The following is a 14,755-nucleotide window of genomic DNA, read 5'->3' as shown; positions in this document are numbered from 1 at the left end:
GTTGGTGAGCCCTAGCGAGCTCAGAGCTTCCTTCTAGTGTTCAGCTTTTTCTCCTGATGATGCTTACATAGACAGAATTGAACTGAAGGAGAGCTCTTCAAAAAGTTTTTGGAAAATGCGTATTATGGAAAAATGCACAGTTTTTAAAACTTCTTTTGGAACTAAAATAAGCTGCTTTTAATTCCATTTTTATTTTATACCTGAGTGTAATCCCTGCCCTGATATAAATTCCCGAAAGGCTATATCATTTCTAACTTTCATAAAAAAAAACCAAACCAGAATCTTCATTCTTTATTTTTTCAGTGATTTTTTATTTCTATTTTAACTGCTTTTCAATGCGTTTTAAATGAGTGAAATAATTTGAATTATAGATACATGTAAGTGTACCAAAAAAGTATTCTGATGTGACAAAAATTGCCTGTCACTCCACAGTATGACAATGCAGGAAGAATCACTATTGATCTTTCTGAGGGCTACTTGGGTATTTCAACATACATAGCCAAGGGTGCTTTAAACAGTTCATGTAGTAATGGAATTAAGATAATTTTATTTTGTTATGAAAACTTGGATCCATGCATATAGAAGGTTTCCAAAAAGCTCATGGAAAATGGGTAACATGAAAAAAACCATGCATGGATTTCAAAATTTTTTGCACTACAATGAATTTTTAATTGTAGTTTACCATGAATCTTTAAAGGTACCCTTGTAGAACCATGCACAAAACAATGACAGTGGACTGTTACCCAAGTAGTATGCAATGCAAAATACATATATGCAACTCTTAAAGTCTTTTTGCATATTATACAATATGAAATATTAAGCCATCAAGATTTATTTAGAAATAGTTAATGATCTAAAAATGATACATGAATGGATTTCAGAAAGTTCATGGAAAACATGCACCGGGAGAAGCTATGCATGCATTTCAAAATCTTGCTTTATTTTCATTTTCTGTGAACTTTTTGACATATCCTTGCATTTTATACTTTTGCACAGTATCATTACAATTCAGTTTTGTTCACTTATCTGTTTTATAATGGTGATGGAAAAAGTTAATGGAAATCTCCTTTCCATCCATCATGGAATAAAATTCTAGTTTTATACTCTTAAGTGTTGTATAATATTGCATCCTATAGAAATGCGCTATGCCTGAAATAGTGGGCCAGGAAGGCAGAAGGGAAGGAGTAAAACCCTTGGTTCTTGGCCCTGACCCTGAGTTCCTCTTCTCCCAGGGAATCAGCAGCCTGTTCAGTTCTCTGAAAGTTGTGCGGCTGCTCCGTCTCGGGCGAGTGGCCCGTAAGCTGGATCACTACATTGAGTATGGCGCTGCAGTGCTGGTCCTGCTGGTGTGTGTGTTTGGGCTGGCTGCACACTGGATGGCCTGCATCTGGTACAGCATCGGGGACTATGAGATCTTTGATGAAGACACCAAGACGATCCGCAACAACAGCTGGCTCTACCAACTGGCGATGGACATTGGCACCCCTTACCAGTTCAATGGGTCTGGCTCAGGGAAGTGGGAAGGTGGTCCCAGCAAGAATTCAGTCTACATCTCCTCACTGTATTTCACCATGACCAGCCTCACCAGTGTGGGCTTTGGGAACATCGCCCCATCCACAGACATCGAGAAGATCTTTGCAGTCGCCATCATGATGATTGGCTGTAAGTACGCTGGCACTGGGGGCGGGTGGTGAGGGGCACATTGGTGGGCCATCCCAACATTGTGCAAATGAGGCATTGACTACTGGTCAATAGGACCAAGTGTGTAAGACAAATCTTACAGGAAAGATTTTGATTTTAAAGACAAACTTTGCAATCTTCCTGGAAGTGGAAACAGCTTGTGCTTGGCACAAAAAGCTTTTGAGACTACAAAAGCGCTTGAAACAGAAGACTATCCATAATTGTGCCTTGTCGAGATAACTGCTATCTCTGGTGCCTTCCCACGCAGACTTTTTTTTTATAAACTTACATAGTTGATTAGGGTACAGAGGGTCAAGGGCTTCAGGAAAGTGGGTAAGAGCATTGTTTCAGGGGGAAAAAATGATATTAGTGTGAAATCTGGGGTCAGGAGAGAAACAAAGGGAGAAGCCCCACCCAGCCTCCCTCCCATCTCAGGTCCCCAACGTGGGGCATGCTCCAAGGGTCCTGTTCAGGCAGTTTTGATAGTTCAACTGTTCTGAATTGCTGCCAATCTTGCCGTTCCAAGCGTGATGAAATCTATCCAGAATCCACTGGCTGACAGTCTCTTCATGGTTGGGATTCTGAGACCAGCAGTTCAGGTGGAGGGATCTCCAAAGAAATTTCGTGCAGGCTGTTTTTAATGCAAATTTGAGCACATTCAGGTTTTTACAAAGTTGTAATTTAATTGTACTGCACATATAGCTCATCAAACTGCTCATAGGATAGTGTATTGTAGGATTGTTTTCATGTCAGCATTTTTTTTCTTACTAAAATGTTGAAGATACATCATCTGATGTTTTGATATGAAGGTACTTCAAAAAAAATCATGGAAAGTGAAATTAAAACACAATTGATTTGGTGCAGAATTTTTGAAGTTAATGTTTAGTTCTTAAAAATGTGGATTTCCACGAACAGACATACTCTCATAGGTTATCTATAGTGAAATCATTTCTATAGTGAAGCAAATTAACAAATCTTTCTTCACATGGTTACCTTTTTATTTTAGTAAGAGCAACTGAAATCTCTTACATCTTACAATAGTTGTGACTTTGATCCTGCTACATGTCTTTTTAAATATAGCTATAGATCTATACAGTACAGTACATGGGAGAAAAGATATATGAAAAAAATTTAAAACTTTAATTATCAATTATATGTCAAAATGGTAGTGTTTCTGACTAGTGGGTTAAATATTCTTTTGCAATTAGTCTGTTTCTTTTTCCTTCTAAATCCTCTGTTGGACAGTGATCATTATTTTTGATGTCTACTGGTTGAGAAAAATTTCCAAATTAAAAATAGAAGAAAAGAGTCTTGCTCAGTTGAGGAGTAGTTATTGGATAACTTAGGTAGATTTTTAAAATAACCTTAATTCTTGAGGGAGACCCTTAAACCTGACTCATTTACCCACTACCCCATGGGTTGCTGTTACTGTTGCAAAATTCAGTGTAGCTTTTGACTGTACACAATGGGACTTTCCTTTGTTGAAAGGAGTCAGAGGGGATGAGTAGACCTAAAAGGCCTGAAGAGGTGAGCTCAAACAGACTGGACTTGTCGTTGAAGTGCCAAGGAACTCTGTTGGCATGTCACTGGCCAATTGTGGCAGGGGACAGTGCTCTGACAGCATCTCTTGGGACTGTCCTGCACGAAGACTCCTGGACTGTGGCACCTGCAGGCAAGAACTCTGTCTGCTTGGTATGTTCCTTCAGGGTGGGGATTTGAATTCACCATTGTCACAAATAACAGGAGCAGCAGCTGGTCTGACAGAGGCAACATCTTGCTCTGTGTGTGGGTTTCCTTGCCCCAAATTGTCACACTCCTGGTTTGCCACCTCCCTTTTTGCAACTGCCTCCTCAAAGCTGAGGAGGCTGTTGTCTGCAAGCGCTCCCTGCAAGCAGAGTTTGCCTGAGAGTACTTGCAAAATATGTCAAGGAGGGTAATGGACTGGGGAGATGTGTGCCAATGCAGCTTTTCGTTTGCTCTTCTCTTTAGAATGGGTTTTAATGGAGACGATTGCTGGGCCATGGGAAGCAGTGTTAAGGAGCTGTGGGGAGTTAATTGCTTTAGCCTAATTAGAACTTGAGGTGCTTTTCCAGAACAGGATTTACAACCTTTGCTCTTCTAGAGCTGTTTCTTGTCTATCAGTGCACCTGAGTGCTAGGCTGGACTTGTGGCATTTCTCTGAGTCTTGGGCCTCCTAATCAGAGACCAGAGGTGCTGTGCTTGGGATTCAGCTCCTTCTCAGCCAAGATATTCACACAGGGTTTGCTGAAAGGAAACCAGTTAGAAAACAGGCACCATGACAAGGACTCTCCAAAGTTTTTTTTTAAATAGGAAGAAATTTCTTTGCAACTTCTTGGAAATAAAGAACAGATCTGATGGTATATAATAAGGATAAGTAATTTTCCCCCAAAACTACTTTTCAACGGAGGGTACAATTTCCTGGATATAGTCTCCAGGGAAAAATCTTAGTTATTACTGCCTCTTTTCTCTTCTACATTCTCAGAGTTCCTTAATGTTTCTATCTAGCTTTTTAAAAATGTAATAACCAGGTGTAATAAGTAGTAGGCAGCCTAGTGTGATAACTCCATTAAGCAAGTCTATTAGCACCGTTTCCTAAATGCCTGTTATTTGCCAGCCACTGCTTCTAACAACATTATGTTATAATAAGGTGTTAATGTTAGAGGTTACTATTTCTGGTTTATAAGTGAGTGCAGACTCAAGGAAGTGAACTCTGTCTCCCAAGAATGCAGGGCTGGCATACAGGAGAGACAGGATTCACCTAAAGGTCTCCTGCTCCTGGCAGGTCAGACCCAGGCTCCCTGAACACACATATCCCAACAAGTTGGAAATTCTCTCTGCGAACTTCTGCCAGCCAGGACTTCTGCAGTGGAAACGTTTTTCGTGCTTGTGTGTTGTTGTTATTGTTTTAGGACGACTGCTGTAGGCTTGCTGGGTCCCCTTGCTTTGTTTGATACGGTCACATACTCCCCTCTTTTCTGGAGGGCTCAGGGCTTGGGCTGATCCCAGTAGTGGGATCTCTGGAAATGGGATGGTAGCTGCATTTGTGTCCAGGGATTGGGGCTGCCTCTCTCCCAGATCATGCTGGCAGTGGGGCCTGGTGTTCTTTTACAGAGTCAAACATGCAAAATGAATGTGAATGGGGAATGGTTGAATTGGAATTTTTTCCTCTTTGCATTGAATCTGACATGACTTGGTAGCGGCAGCCTTGGCTCTTCTGTTGCTATGTGTGAGCTGTAATATACATCATCTAGGCTTTCTCTTGACTCTGAGCTCCAAGTTTCTCATTACAGCTCGGCTGATTCCCCAGAGGGAAGCAGGCAAGCTAAATATTTTCCAGCTATTTCACCTTTCTCAGGGTTGATGAAGAGTTGCATTAGGAAGGAATGAAAACTGGCTAAAATGAGTTTTTGTGCTTAGCTGTGTGGTTTGGTCATCTATAATGTCTCCAGCTACCTGGATTTTGCATCTAACCTGTGCTCTGGGATCTTGGCCTGAACTGGAGCAAGCCAGCCCCTGCCTTCCTGTCCCTGCCCGCTTCACAGAAGTCTTCGGCAGCACCCTGCTAGGACTCACTCCAACATGTGGTGAGGGGACTCACTTACTTTAAAAATTGACTTATTTTCAATGCAGATCGACAGGAATGGAGGGAGACAGATTGTTCATCTATTGCTTCACTTCCTAAATGATGGCAGTAACTCGGGCTATGCCAGGACAAAGCCAGTGACCCAAGCACTTGGACCATCATTTGCTGCCTTCCCAGGCTTGTCAACTGGGAACTGTATCTTGAAGTGCAGTAGCCAGGACTGGGACTGGTAGCTCAGTAGAGGCCACCCATAGCAAACAATAACTTAACCTACTCCCCAACCATACCAGGATTGCCTTTTTGGACATCCTTTTGATGGTGAGGGAAGCACCAGGTCACAACAGCCCTCTGGTACTTGAGGGAGGGTGTCTCCTACCTGACAGGAGCAGACTGAGAGAGTCCCCTAAGGTTGAATGCTGAGGGTTTGGAGGCTTCTGCTATAGACCATGTTCCCAGTGAGTCTGGTGGTTGGGGAGACAGGTGAGGACCTGAGAAGCAGACCCTACTAGTGCCCCAGCTGGTGACAGTGGCCTGGAGGTGCTATCTCCCCTATGGCTGAAACTTGTCCTAGCATCTGACAGAACCCCTCAGGGGAGGAAGGCATGTCTGGGGAAGTGCCCCTTTTATCTGGGAGGTTCTTGGTCTCAGCTGGGGACACAGCTTGCGCTGTGGTGCCTTCCGTAGGAGTGTAATTGTGCAGAAACATTTCCCATTTTCTAAATCGGGGCTTGCACTTTGCTGCTTCTTTGCTCTTAATGTCACTGCTGTCATCTTGTCATTTTCAAAGTAAGCCATTGTTCATTCCCTTTTTGTCTGATAGTGGCAGGGGTTCCAGACATGGGACTTCTGTTGCAGACTCTCCACTCCCAGGCCTCTCGGGTGGCCTCCTCCCTTGGCAATGCACAGCACTCATGTTTTGGAATTCATTTTCTTCTGTGGTCCTTCATATCAGCTCCTCCAAATGCCAGCAGAATGCCTATGCCTTAGGGATTGTGGCTTCTGATTAGTTGCGCATGGCTCCTCCTTCTAGTTGTGCTGTACTGGACCCTGTTCTGCTCAAGGCTTCAGATGAGCAACTCAGCTGGGTCCACCCCTCGTTGTTTCCTTGAGTCACCTTCTTGTCTGTTAATCTGCATCCCTGGACGTGTGACCCTACTAGCTAACCCTCTTTTAGCCTAGCAGTGTGTTGTGGCTTCCTTTCAGCTTGGATTGTCGTTTACATTTGAATATGGACCACCCCCCCCCCACCCCATGCAGCCATAGTCTCTCATTTCTGTTTGATTTATGCTGAATCAAACAGTGCTCTTTGAATTTGAACCAATATACTCTTTTTCTTTTTTTTTCTCCCAAAATGAGGGTTACAACTCCCAAGAGGCTGTAGATACACCCTTAGAGGACTTCAAACACACAGTGGATACTGTCAATACACACAGTCAATACTAACTTGCTGAATCTGACTGATTGAGAAGGCCCTGGAATTTTGAAAGGGGTCTGAAGCACTATTGACAAAGCTACTGTAGTGTAGAAAATGGGTTTGTTGGTGGAGAGAGACCCAAAGTATATTTCCTGAAAGTTTAGGCTTGATCTGGCTATTCTGCAGTCATTAGCCAGCCAAACTCCTCTGCCGTATTCAACATATGACTTCCATATTGGGATTCCATATGCCTCTTCCAGTCTCAGCCTTATGTTCTTTTTCCAGGAAAGTAGAAAGAAGGGGAAGTGGGGCGGGGAGGTTGGCCACACTGCTTCCTTTGAACAAACCATATTGTTTTTGTTCTCAGCACATTAGTTGGTTCTTGCAAATCTGGCCACATTTAGCCAGGAGGTGCTGAGAAATAGTATGTATTCTAGATGGTCTTGTGCCTAGGCAGGTGCACCAGAGGTGGCATCGTGCTGGGTGTGCTTATGACAGCAAGAGGTCACATGGCAAAGTGGGACACCAGAGAGCAGGGAGGGGTCAGTGTTGCTGTAACAACTTGCTCTTGGAGAACTGAGTGGAGTTTAAGGAAGCTATATCATTCCTTCCAGGATGTGATCACCTTCAGCAACCTAATCAATGCATTTTGGCACTACACACTGGGGTTAGAGTTCCCAGCACATGAATTCTGAGTGACATGCTCGAACCGTAGGAGGAGCTAAGAGCCTCACCGGACAATCTGTTGGTGGATGAGAAACTGTAAGATGATCTAGGATAGCTCTTTGAAAAAGTTGAAAAGGTTACAGTGTCATGATCTTAATGATGGCAATTAATGATGTTTAATGATGGCGATTGATCCTTATTCTTTGCAGTTAATGTTTTCTTTCTCAATCTTAGGAAAAAGAAAACACAAATAACTTCTCCCTTCTTAGAGGCACGGGGGTTGCTGTTTCACTCCATCTTCGCTTGAATTTTATTTCGGAAAATGGGGCAGTGCTCAGGATGCTCTGGGAGAAATCATTTCTCACTCTTTGAGGTCTTTTCTAGCTGCAGATGAGCTTGTTTCTCTTCTGAACATGAGGGTGTATAAAGTTCTGCCTGCCTTACACGCTTCGGTTGTGTGTTCACATCTTTGATCCAACTTGAGACCACTTCCTCACTTCTGCATCTGTTTCTCCTTCCTCCAGCTGGTTGCTTCCCCTCTGTCCTCAGCTCTTAGTTTGGGCTACTCACTTGTCCTTGCTTTCTAGTGCTCTTTGCATATTCTTAGTATCTTAGATTCATCTTGCACACCTACCTTGTGTTTTCCAGTTCGACTGGGTCTTGAAGCTTCCACCGGGCACAGCCTGCGAGTCTCCCTGCTCTATCCTGCCTCCATTGTGCTTGGGCTCATGCTGCTGGCATATAGAAAGACAGCAGCCTTTGAAGCTGGTTTGTAATGACTTCCAGGCCCACTTTGAGCCTTGACAGATACTTTGACCTTGGGTAGTTCCTCACATGAAAGTGGAGAAACCATTTGTGAATGGAAAGGCAAAATGATTGAAAGTACCTGACGTAGTGCTTTTCAGTGGTGGTATTCAGACAACAGTGTCTCACTCTCTAAACTTTGTTTCCCCTTCATAGAGCATGTCTGTAGGATGAAGCAGGCAGATCTTTCTCAACCATTTGCTGGTCCTTTGGTTATACTTCAAGAGGGTTTGAACTTGCATAAAATATTAGGTGTGTTTTGCAATGTTTTATATACAGGTTGTTAAATACAGGCACCTCTCAATATGTTCTTGCATTTAAGATACAAGTTTCATTTGTAAACTTGCTCCCAACAGATGTTATGGCACAGAGGCTTAAGCCATCGCTTGGGATATCCCCATCTTCTATTGATGTACTTGGGATTGAGTTTTACCTCTGCTCATGCTTCAGTTCCTGCTAGTATGCCTGAGAGGCTGCACATGCCACCCACATGGGAGATCCAAATGGAGTTCTTGGCTCTGAACTCTGGCTTGATCCATTGGCATTTGAGGGTATTGAACCAATGAATGAGGTGTCTATTTCTGCTTCCCAAATAAGTAAAGCTTAAAAACAATTGGTCTGGGACTGGTGTTATACTGCAGTGTGTTAAGCTGCTGCCTATGCTGCTGGCATCTCATGAGTACTGGTTTGAGCCCTGAGTACTCTACTTTCGACTCAATTCCTCACTAATGCACCTGGGAAAGAAGTGGAATGTGACCCAAGGACTCGTGTTCCTGCCACTTACGTAGAGAGCCTCAGTTGGAGTTTCTTGCTCCTGGCTTCAGCCTGGCCCATCTCAGGCCTTTGTCACCTTTGTCACCATTTGAAGAGTGAGCCAGTGCATGGAAGAGCTTGCCCTCTTAGTCTTGGCCTTTCAAGTAAATACATACCTTCTTAAGAAGAGGAGTAGGCCTGACTGCAGAGCAGTCAAACAGGATGCCTGTGAATGAGAAGTGATTTCTAGTATTGGGGATGCCTCCCAGGCGTCAGTGTTCAAGCCTGGCAGGGCAGAGGCCTGGGAGCAGCAAAGGAGGTCCTTCTGCAACAGTTGAAGAGTGTCTAGGATTAGCCAGGCATTGAGCACCTGACATGGACCAGCTGTTCTGCTGGGAATGTGTCATATCCCCCATGCTGTGCTTTCTTATTCCTGTGTTACAAATAGGAAAACTGAGGCTCAAAGTCCCCAGTAACTTGCCCTACATTATGGTATAACAGGTGGTTGACCTGGGTGTGACCCCGGTTTCTCTGGTAACAGAGTCTTTCCCTTTGTCTTGGTACTTGCCTTGCAATGATTTTGTAGTGAAGCAGGGAAAATGTTCTTTGAGGGGTGTGTGTGTGTGTGTGTGTGTGTTGGGAAGTGCAGTGCTAAGAGTCTGGGACACTGCAAAAATGGCAGAAAGGGGGTCCTTTGCATGGAAGACAACTATTTTGAATAGTGATTCTAATGAACAGGGGGCTTGTATGCGTGGTGGGAGGACACTGTCTTCATTCACAGGTGCAGAGGTCTCCCAGGGTGGCTCAGGTGGCTTTAAGATGGAGTGCCTATTGCTAGAGGAGTGCTGTCTCTGATGTTATATGGCTTCACAAGACCTGCACATCTCTTCTTGCCTAAAAATGCATTTCTGTCTAAATGGAAACTGTTGTGTGGAAAGGTTGCTGTAATTCAATCTTTCATTTCTGTTTGGATCCTGTGTCCACTGCATCCTTTGATTCTCACAACTCCTAGCACTGGAGCTGTAGTCTAGTGGCTAAAGTCCTTACCTTGCACGCGCCGGGATTCTGTATGGGTGCCAGTTCTAATCCTGGCAGCCCTGCTTCCCATCCAGCTCCCTACTTGTGGCCTGGGAGAGCAATCGAGGATGGCCCAATGCCGTGGGACCCTGAATCTGCGTGGGAGACCTAGAAGAGGCTCCTGGCTCCTGGCTCCTGGCTCCTGGTTTTAGATCGGTGCAGCTCTGGCCATTGCAGCTGCTTGGGGAGTGAATCAACGGACAGAAGATCTTCATCTCTGTCTCTCCTCCTCTCTGTATATCTGACTTTTTAATTAAAAAAAAATCTCACAATTCCTCAGACACAGATCTTGGTGTCTCCGTATCATGGACAAGGAAGCTGTGGAAAGAACCTTGCCAGAGGCCTCACAATTGATGACCAACCTTAGTGGGTCATGCAGGTAATGAGAAGTGGAGCTGGACTCATCCCTCAAGCCCAGCACTGCCCTTACCCTGCAGATCACCGTGTGGCAGTCAGAGCTGGTAGCCAGAGCCCAAGTTATACTAGTGGATGGTGCTGACTAATCTCTTTATCAGGTGTCCCCAGAGTTTGAGGAGAAAGGGATCAAAGTGGGCACTTGGGTAGTTAAGGTCTCCGTTCTGCTTTCAGCCAAGGAACTTGATTCCTTGATGCATGTTCTCCCTTCTCCCACTGCTTCTTGTCAAGCATTTATTGCAACTCTCATCCCCTGGCCTTGACAAGTGCAGACACCCAGAAAGAATTTGCACAAAGAAGAAAAGAATTTTCCTTTTCTTCAAGATTAGTGGGAGGAAAAAGCCCATCAGGGAAATCGTTTCTAAGAATATACAAGTGAGTGTGGTTTCTGAAATAACAAATGTTAGATTTATCTGCCATTCCCTAGAACCTCAACCATTCGATGGTTTACCTGAGTATATCTGTGTTGACTTGAATGCCCACCATGTACCAGATACTGTGTGAGGACTGACAATAAGCACTGCACATGGTACATGCAGCTTGGCGTTTCCATTACTTGTAGTAGGACAGGGGAACCCAAACGAGTAAGTGGGTGAGGTGAGTGTTCCCGGGATCATGGGCAGGAGTCTGTCTCCAAGATCAGTCATGAAGTGTAGAGCCTACAGGTGAGGGAAGAACCCTGGGCCACGCACCAACGGCCTTCCCAAGAGAAGGCACATTGCTTGTGTTTGTAGCTGTCTCTGCAATTAGACCTCTAACTGTCTTAAGCCAGAGGCCATGGGAGCCAATTCTGTTGCTGGTCTATAGAATGCTTAGTAAGTACTGAATGATTGAAAGAAAGGAAGAAATAAAAGACAGCATCCTCTCCTCCATTTGCTTATAATCCTAGGCTGGGAAACACAGATGCAGACAGGACAAAGCAAATGAAGCTAGAAACTACCAAGTATGCATGGAATGAACTTTCAGGCTTATGCTACAACATGGGGGTGAGACAGGGAAAGTTCACTTAGCCAGGGAATAGAGGATGAGAGTCATGTCACTTGTAAAGAGGAGGAAGAAGAATATTATGATGGGCGATTGAGCATATATTGCAAGCAGAGTGTGTCATACATATTCCCCAACTCTCCTAAAACCCCTGTGGCATGAGTGTTAGCTTCTCTGGTATATAGGTGAGGAAATGGAGCCTCTGAGAAGCTGGTTGTCTTCTCCTGGGTCAACAACTTGTGACTGCTGGAGCAGGAGAATACAAACTAGCATGTTTGATCTTCAAGCTCAATGTCTCTTCACTAGTCTGTGCTGCCATCTGCTCATTGAAGGCAGTGGGATGAACGTGGAACAGGCAGGCCTGGGAATGGAAGGCTGCTCAGGAAGCAACCAGCCTCTTAATCGTAGTGATGGTGAGAAGCAGCAAAGATGTGCTGATCAGGGAGAACCTGGGTCCCTGCTCTGGCCTCTTGGCCATCAGTCTCTCAGACTCTTCCTGCACTGGGCCAGAACTTGGTAACTATCTCCAGCTGTCTTTCATGTGCCAACAGGAAGACCTTGTAGCATGTAGTAGGTTAATTTGCTGCGTTTGAACACACAGATGTGATTTGTAGTCTTCTGCCTAGACAAGTTGCTAGGAGAAAGAGTTTTTACCTGAAATATACTACAGGTCTTATCCTAGCTAGCCCCCTTTTGGAATTGATGCCACCCAGACAAATTACCTAGATGATGAGAATGGCTTATGGGAGCCATTTCTGCTTTCAATAAAACTGGTCAAGCAACATAGGCAACTGATACTGGGTTGGGAGCAAAATTCCCATTTTTGAAATCACAGAGCATAGAAAACCTGTGGGATTAGAGGGGCAAGAGAATAAGTCCTGGCTTCACTACCTACTGTGAGGTGAACAAGCTGTTTAATTTCGGAGAATGAGAATGATACAAATGAAATGACATCAACAAATGCAAAGATCCTGCCCTTTTCGTAACTCTGTGTCAGCCTGGCAGCCAGTCCAGAGCCATGGTGACCTGGTGGTTGGTGTTGATGCCAGTCTTAAATTGTCCTTTGTCTGTTTGCTCTGTAATTTGGCTGGCTCATTAAGTAATTGCACCAGGGACTTTGGTAGGTGTTGGATGAGGGTTTAAGGGCAGGAAGGAGGTACTATGTACAAAGGTGACAGCAGGAAATAGGACAGCACCGTGGTTTGTGTCAGAAGAGCTTGATAAGGGTTTGTCTACAGAACTAAGTATCAAGAAGGAAATTTTCCATTGAGGATGTGACATAACAAGGAGCTGTTAGGGCCAACTCCATAAATCCTTACCTGACTGTGACTTTGCAGACTCCGAGTGTTTCTGCTTTCACTTTTCCCCATTGTGCATGTGTGAGAGAGAATAATTTTAGCTCTCAACGGCTAGAGGTCTGGCTCTGAATCATAGCTGCATGGTGATAAAAACCCACCATCACTGCAAGAAAGCTTGGCAAGGAGAGAGGTCTTGGTAGGAAGAGCAAATTGAAAGAGCAGAAGGCTTTGAAAAAAAAATCAAGCGAGAAAAAACAGCAGTGAGTTCTGCAGAGCTGCAGGTGCCCTGTTTGCAGCGTTCCCCATGGTCAGAAGGATGACCCTTTGTGCCTCCTTTGGAAGAGGGAGATTGGAAGAGAAATTGGGCTAGGCCAAGGGTAAGGGAAACCTCTTCCTTATCCCAACTGTGAAATCGAGGGCCAGATCCCCTTCTTAGTTTTGGTCTGAGGGAAGCAGCATGTGCTCATTAAGAAACTACTGTTAAAAAAAAAAAACCACTATCGTTTATAAGCAGGCCCTCCTTAGCCACGTGCAAGTGTGCAAATTAGCACAGAACAGTTGGGTGCTGTTCTGTACAGAAATTGCAGTGATAGAGTGGGGATTGGGACAGGCCATTGGGAACACCTGCTGCCCAGCCTTGCAGGCAGGGTAGTGGGGAGAAGGTGGTAGCCACAGGTACTCCCCTGGATGTTGTTCTGGTTCCATCTCTCCTGGGAAGCACAGGTGTTTAATTACATTGTGCTGTGCTGTGCAAGCAGATGCTGGCATTCTTGGCTGGACTCCCGCAGTTTAACAAGGGGAAGAAGACAGGTTTTCTTCCCCCACCCCCCTTCCTCCTCCTCTCTGTAAGGCAGAAAGAAGCAGAAACAGATCTGCCTTCTGGTCTACTTCCCAAATGTCCACAGCAGCCAGGGCTGGACTTAGCCAAAGCTAGGAATCTGGAATGCAGTCTGGGTCTCCCATATGTGTTTGGCAGAGAGCCATCATTTTCCTGTGCATCCAGGACTTCAGTATGGGGATAAGGGTATCCCAAGTGCCACACTACCCAGGAAGCAGGATTTCAGGGCAAAGACCTTTTTAGATATATGGCTGAATGTGTGCCAAAGCCTTCAGCTTTTGCTTCCCTGTCCATCCTACCCTTCTACAAATATTTGCCAATCCCCTGTTATGTACCAGCTACTAAGAAATGATGTGAGGACAGATAATCAACAGTTCTTTAGGGGGGCTTATTAATCACATCTCATTATGTTCTAATGGGCATTCATTAAGTTTTGGGATTTAGAAGAAGCTCAAACTCATTTCCTAGGTTGTCCTGCGAACCATATTTCTATCATTTGCTTTTGTATTTGTCCTTCGGACCTGTTGACATTTATCTAAATGCGTCTTGCAGTTGTCCTTGGCTATACCCACTTGGGAAGACACAGAATGGAGTACCAGTTCAACAACAAAGGTTGCTTTTTCTATCAACAAGATCATCATAACCTTACTTAGGAGTTAAAGAGCATTGCTGATTCTCAGGTTGACCTGAGGTGGCTATAGCTGCCCCCTTTCTCCACCTGGTGGCACCTGTTGTTTCCTGGCCACCGTGACCCATCCTGTGTAGTTCCTTAGTGACTATGTAAATGTATCCTATGGATGTGAGTCTTTTTCTCCATTGATGTGCTGATGTTACTCCTTCCTGACGTGAGCAAAATGTCTTCCAATGTGGCAAACTCTGGCACCAGGACAGGCTATGTCATAATGCCTGTAATGAACTAATTCTTTCACTTGATTCACTTTTTTGTTGTTCCATTCTGTTTCCATGGACCCTGACTTGAGTTTGGTATAGAAAGCACCTTTTGGTGCTGTACTCTGTCTTTCCCACTACTCTGGCAGAATCTCACTTGGTACCAACATTCCTCGACACAGATTATTCTAGGTGAGCATCTGTAGGTGAAGTCATGTTCCTCCCATCCTTTGCTTTAGCAATTTTTTTTTCTTTTACATGGGGGAGAGCCCAAATCCACAATTCCTGCTAGAATGAACCCTTGTCCACTGGGTATAACTTCGTGGCATTCAAGA

General features: G+C 44.6%; 1 protein-coding gene across 2 annotated transcripts in view; it reads left to right on the top strand.

Moving 5' to 3' along the window:
• The window catches only part of KCNH1 (potassium voltage-gated channel subfamily H member 1), a 312,341-nt gene that overhangs the window by 126,035 nt on the left and 171,551 nt on the right, over positions 1 to 14,755 (top strand). For both annotated transcript variants that reach the window (XM_040985617.1, XM_040985616.1), the window contains exon 7: positions 1,233 to 1,662. In XM_040985617.1, coding sequence (XP_040841551.1) covers positions 1,233 to 1,662 — 430 coding nt within the window. The remainder of the gene's footprint in view (positions 1 to 1,232; positions 1,663 to 14,755) is intronic.

Source organism: Ochotona curzoniae, unplaced genomic scaffold (genome assembly GCF_017591425.1).
Source record: "Ochotona curzoniae isolate NIBS_2020 unplaced genomic scaffold, NIBS_Ocur_1.0 contig_430, whole genome shotgun sequence".
In the NCBI taxonomy this organism is placed as follows: Eukaryota; Metazoa; Chordata; class Mammalia; order Lagomorpha; family Ochotonidae; genus Ochotona; species Ochotona curzoniae.
Note: the sequence above shows the minus strand (reverse complement) of the source record. Positions and strands in the feature narration are given on the sequence as shown.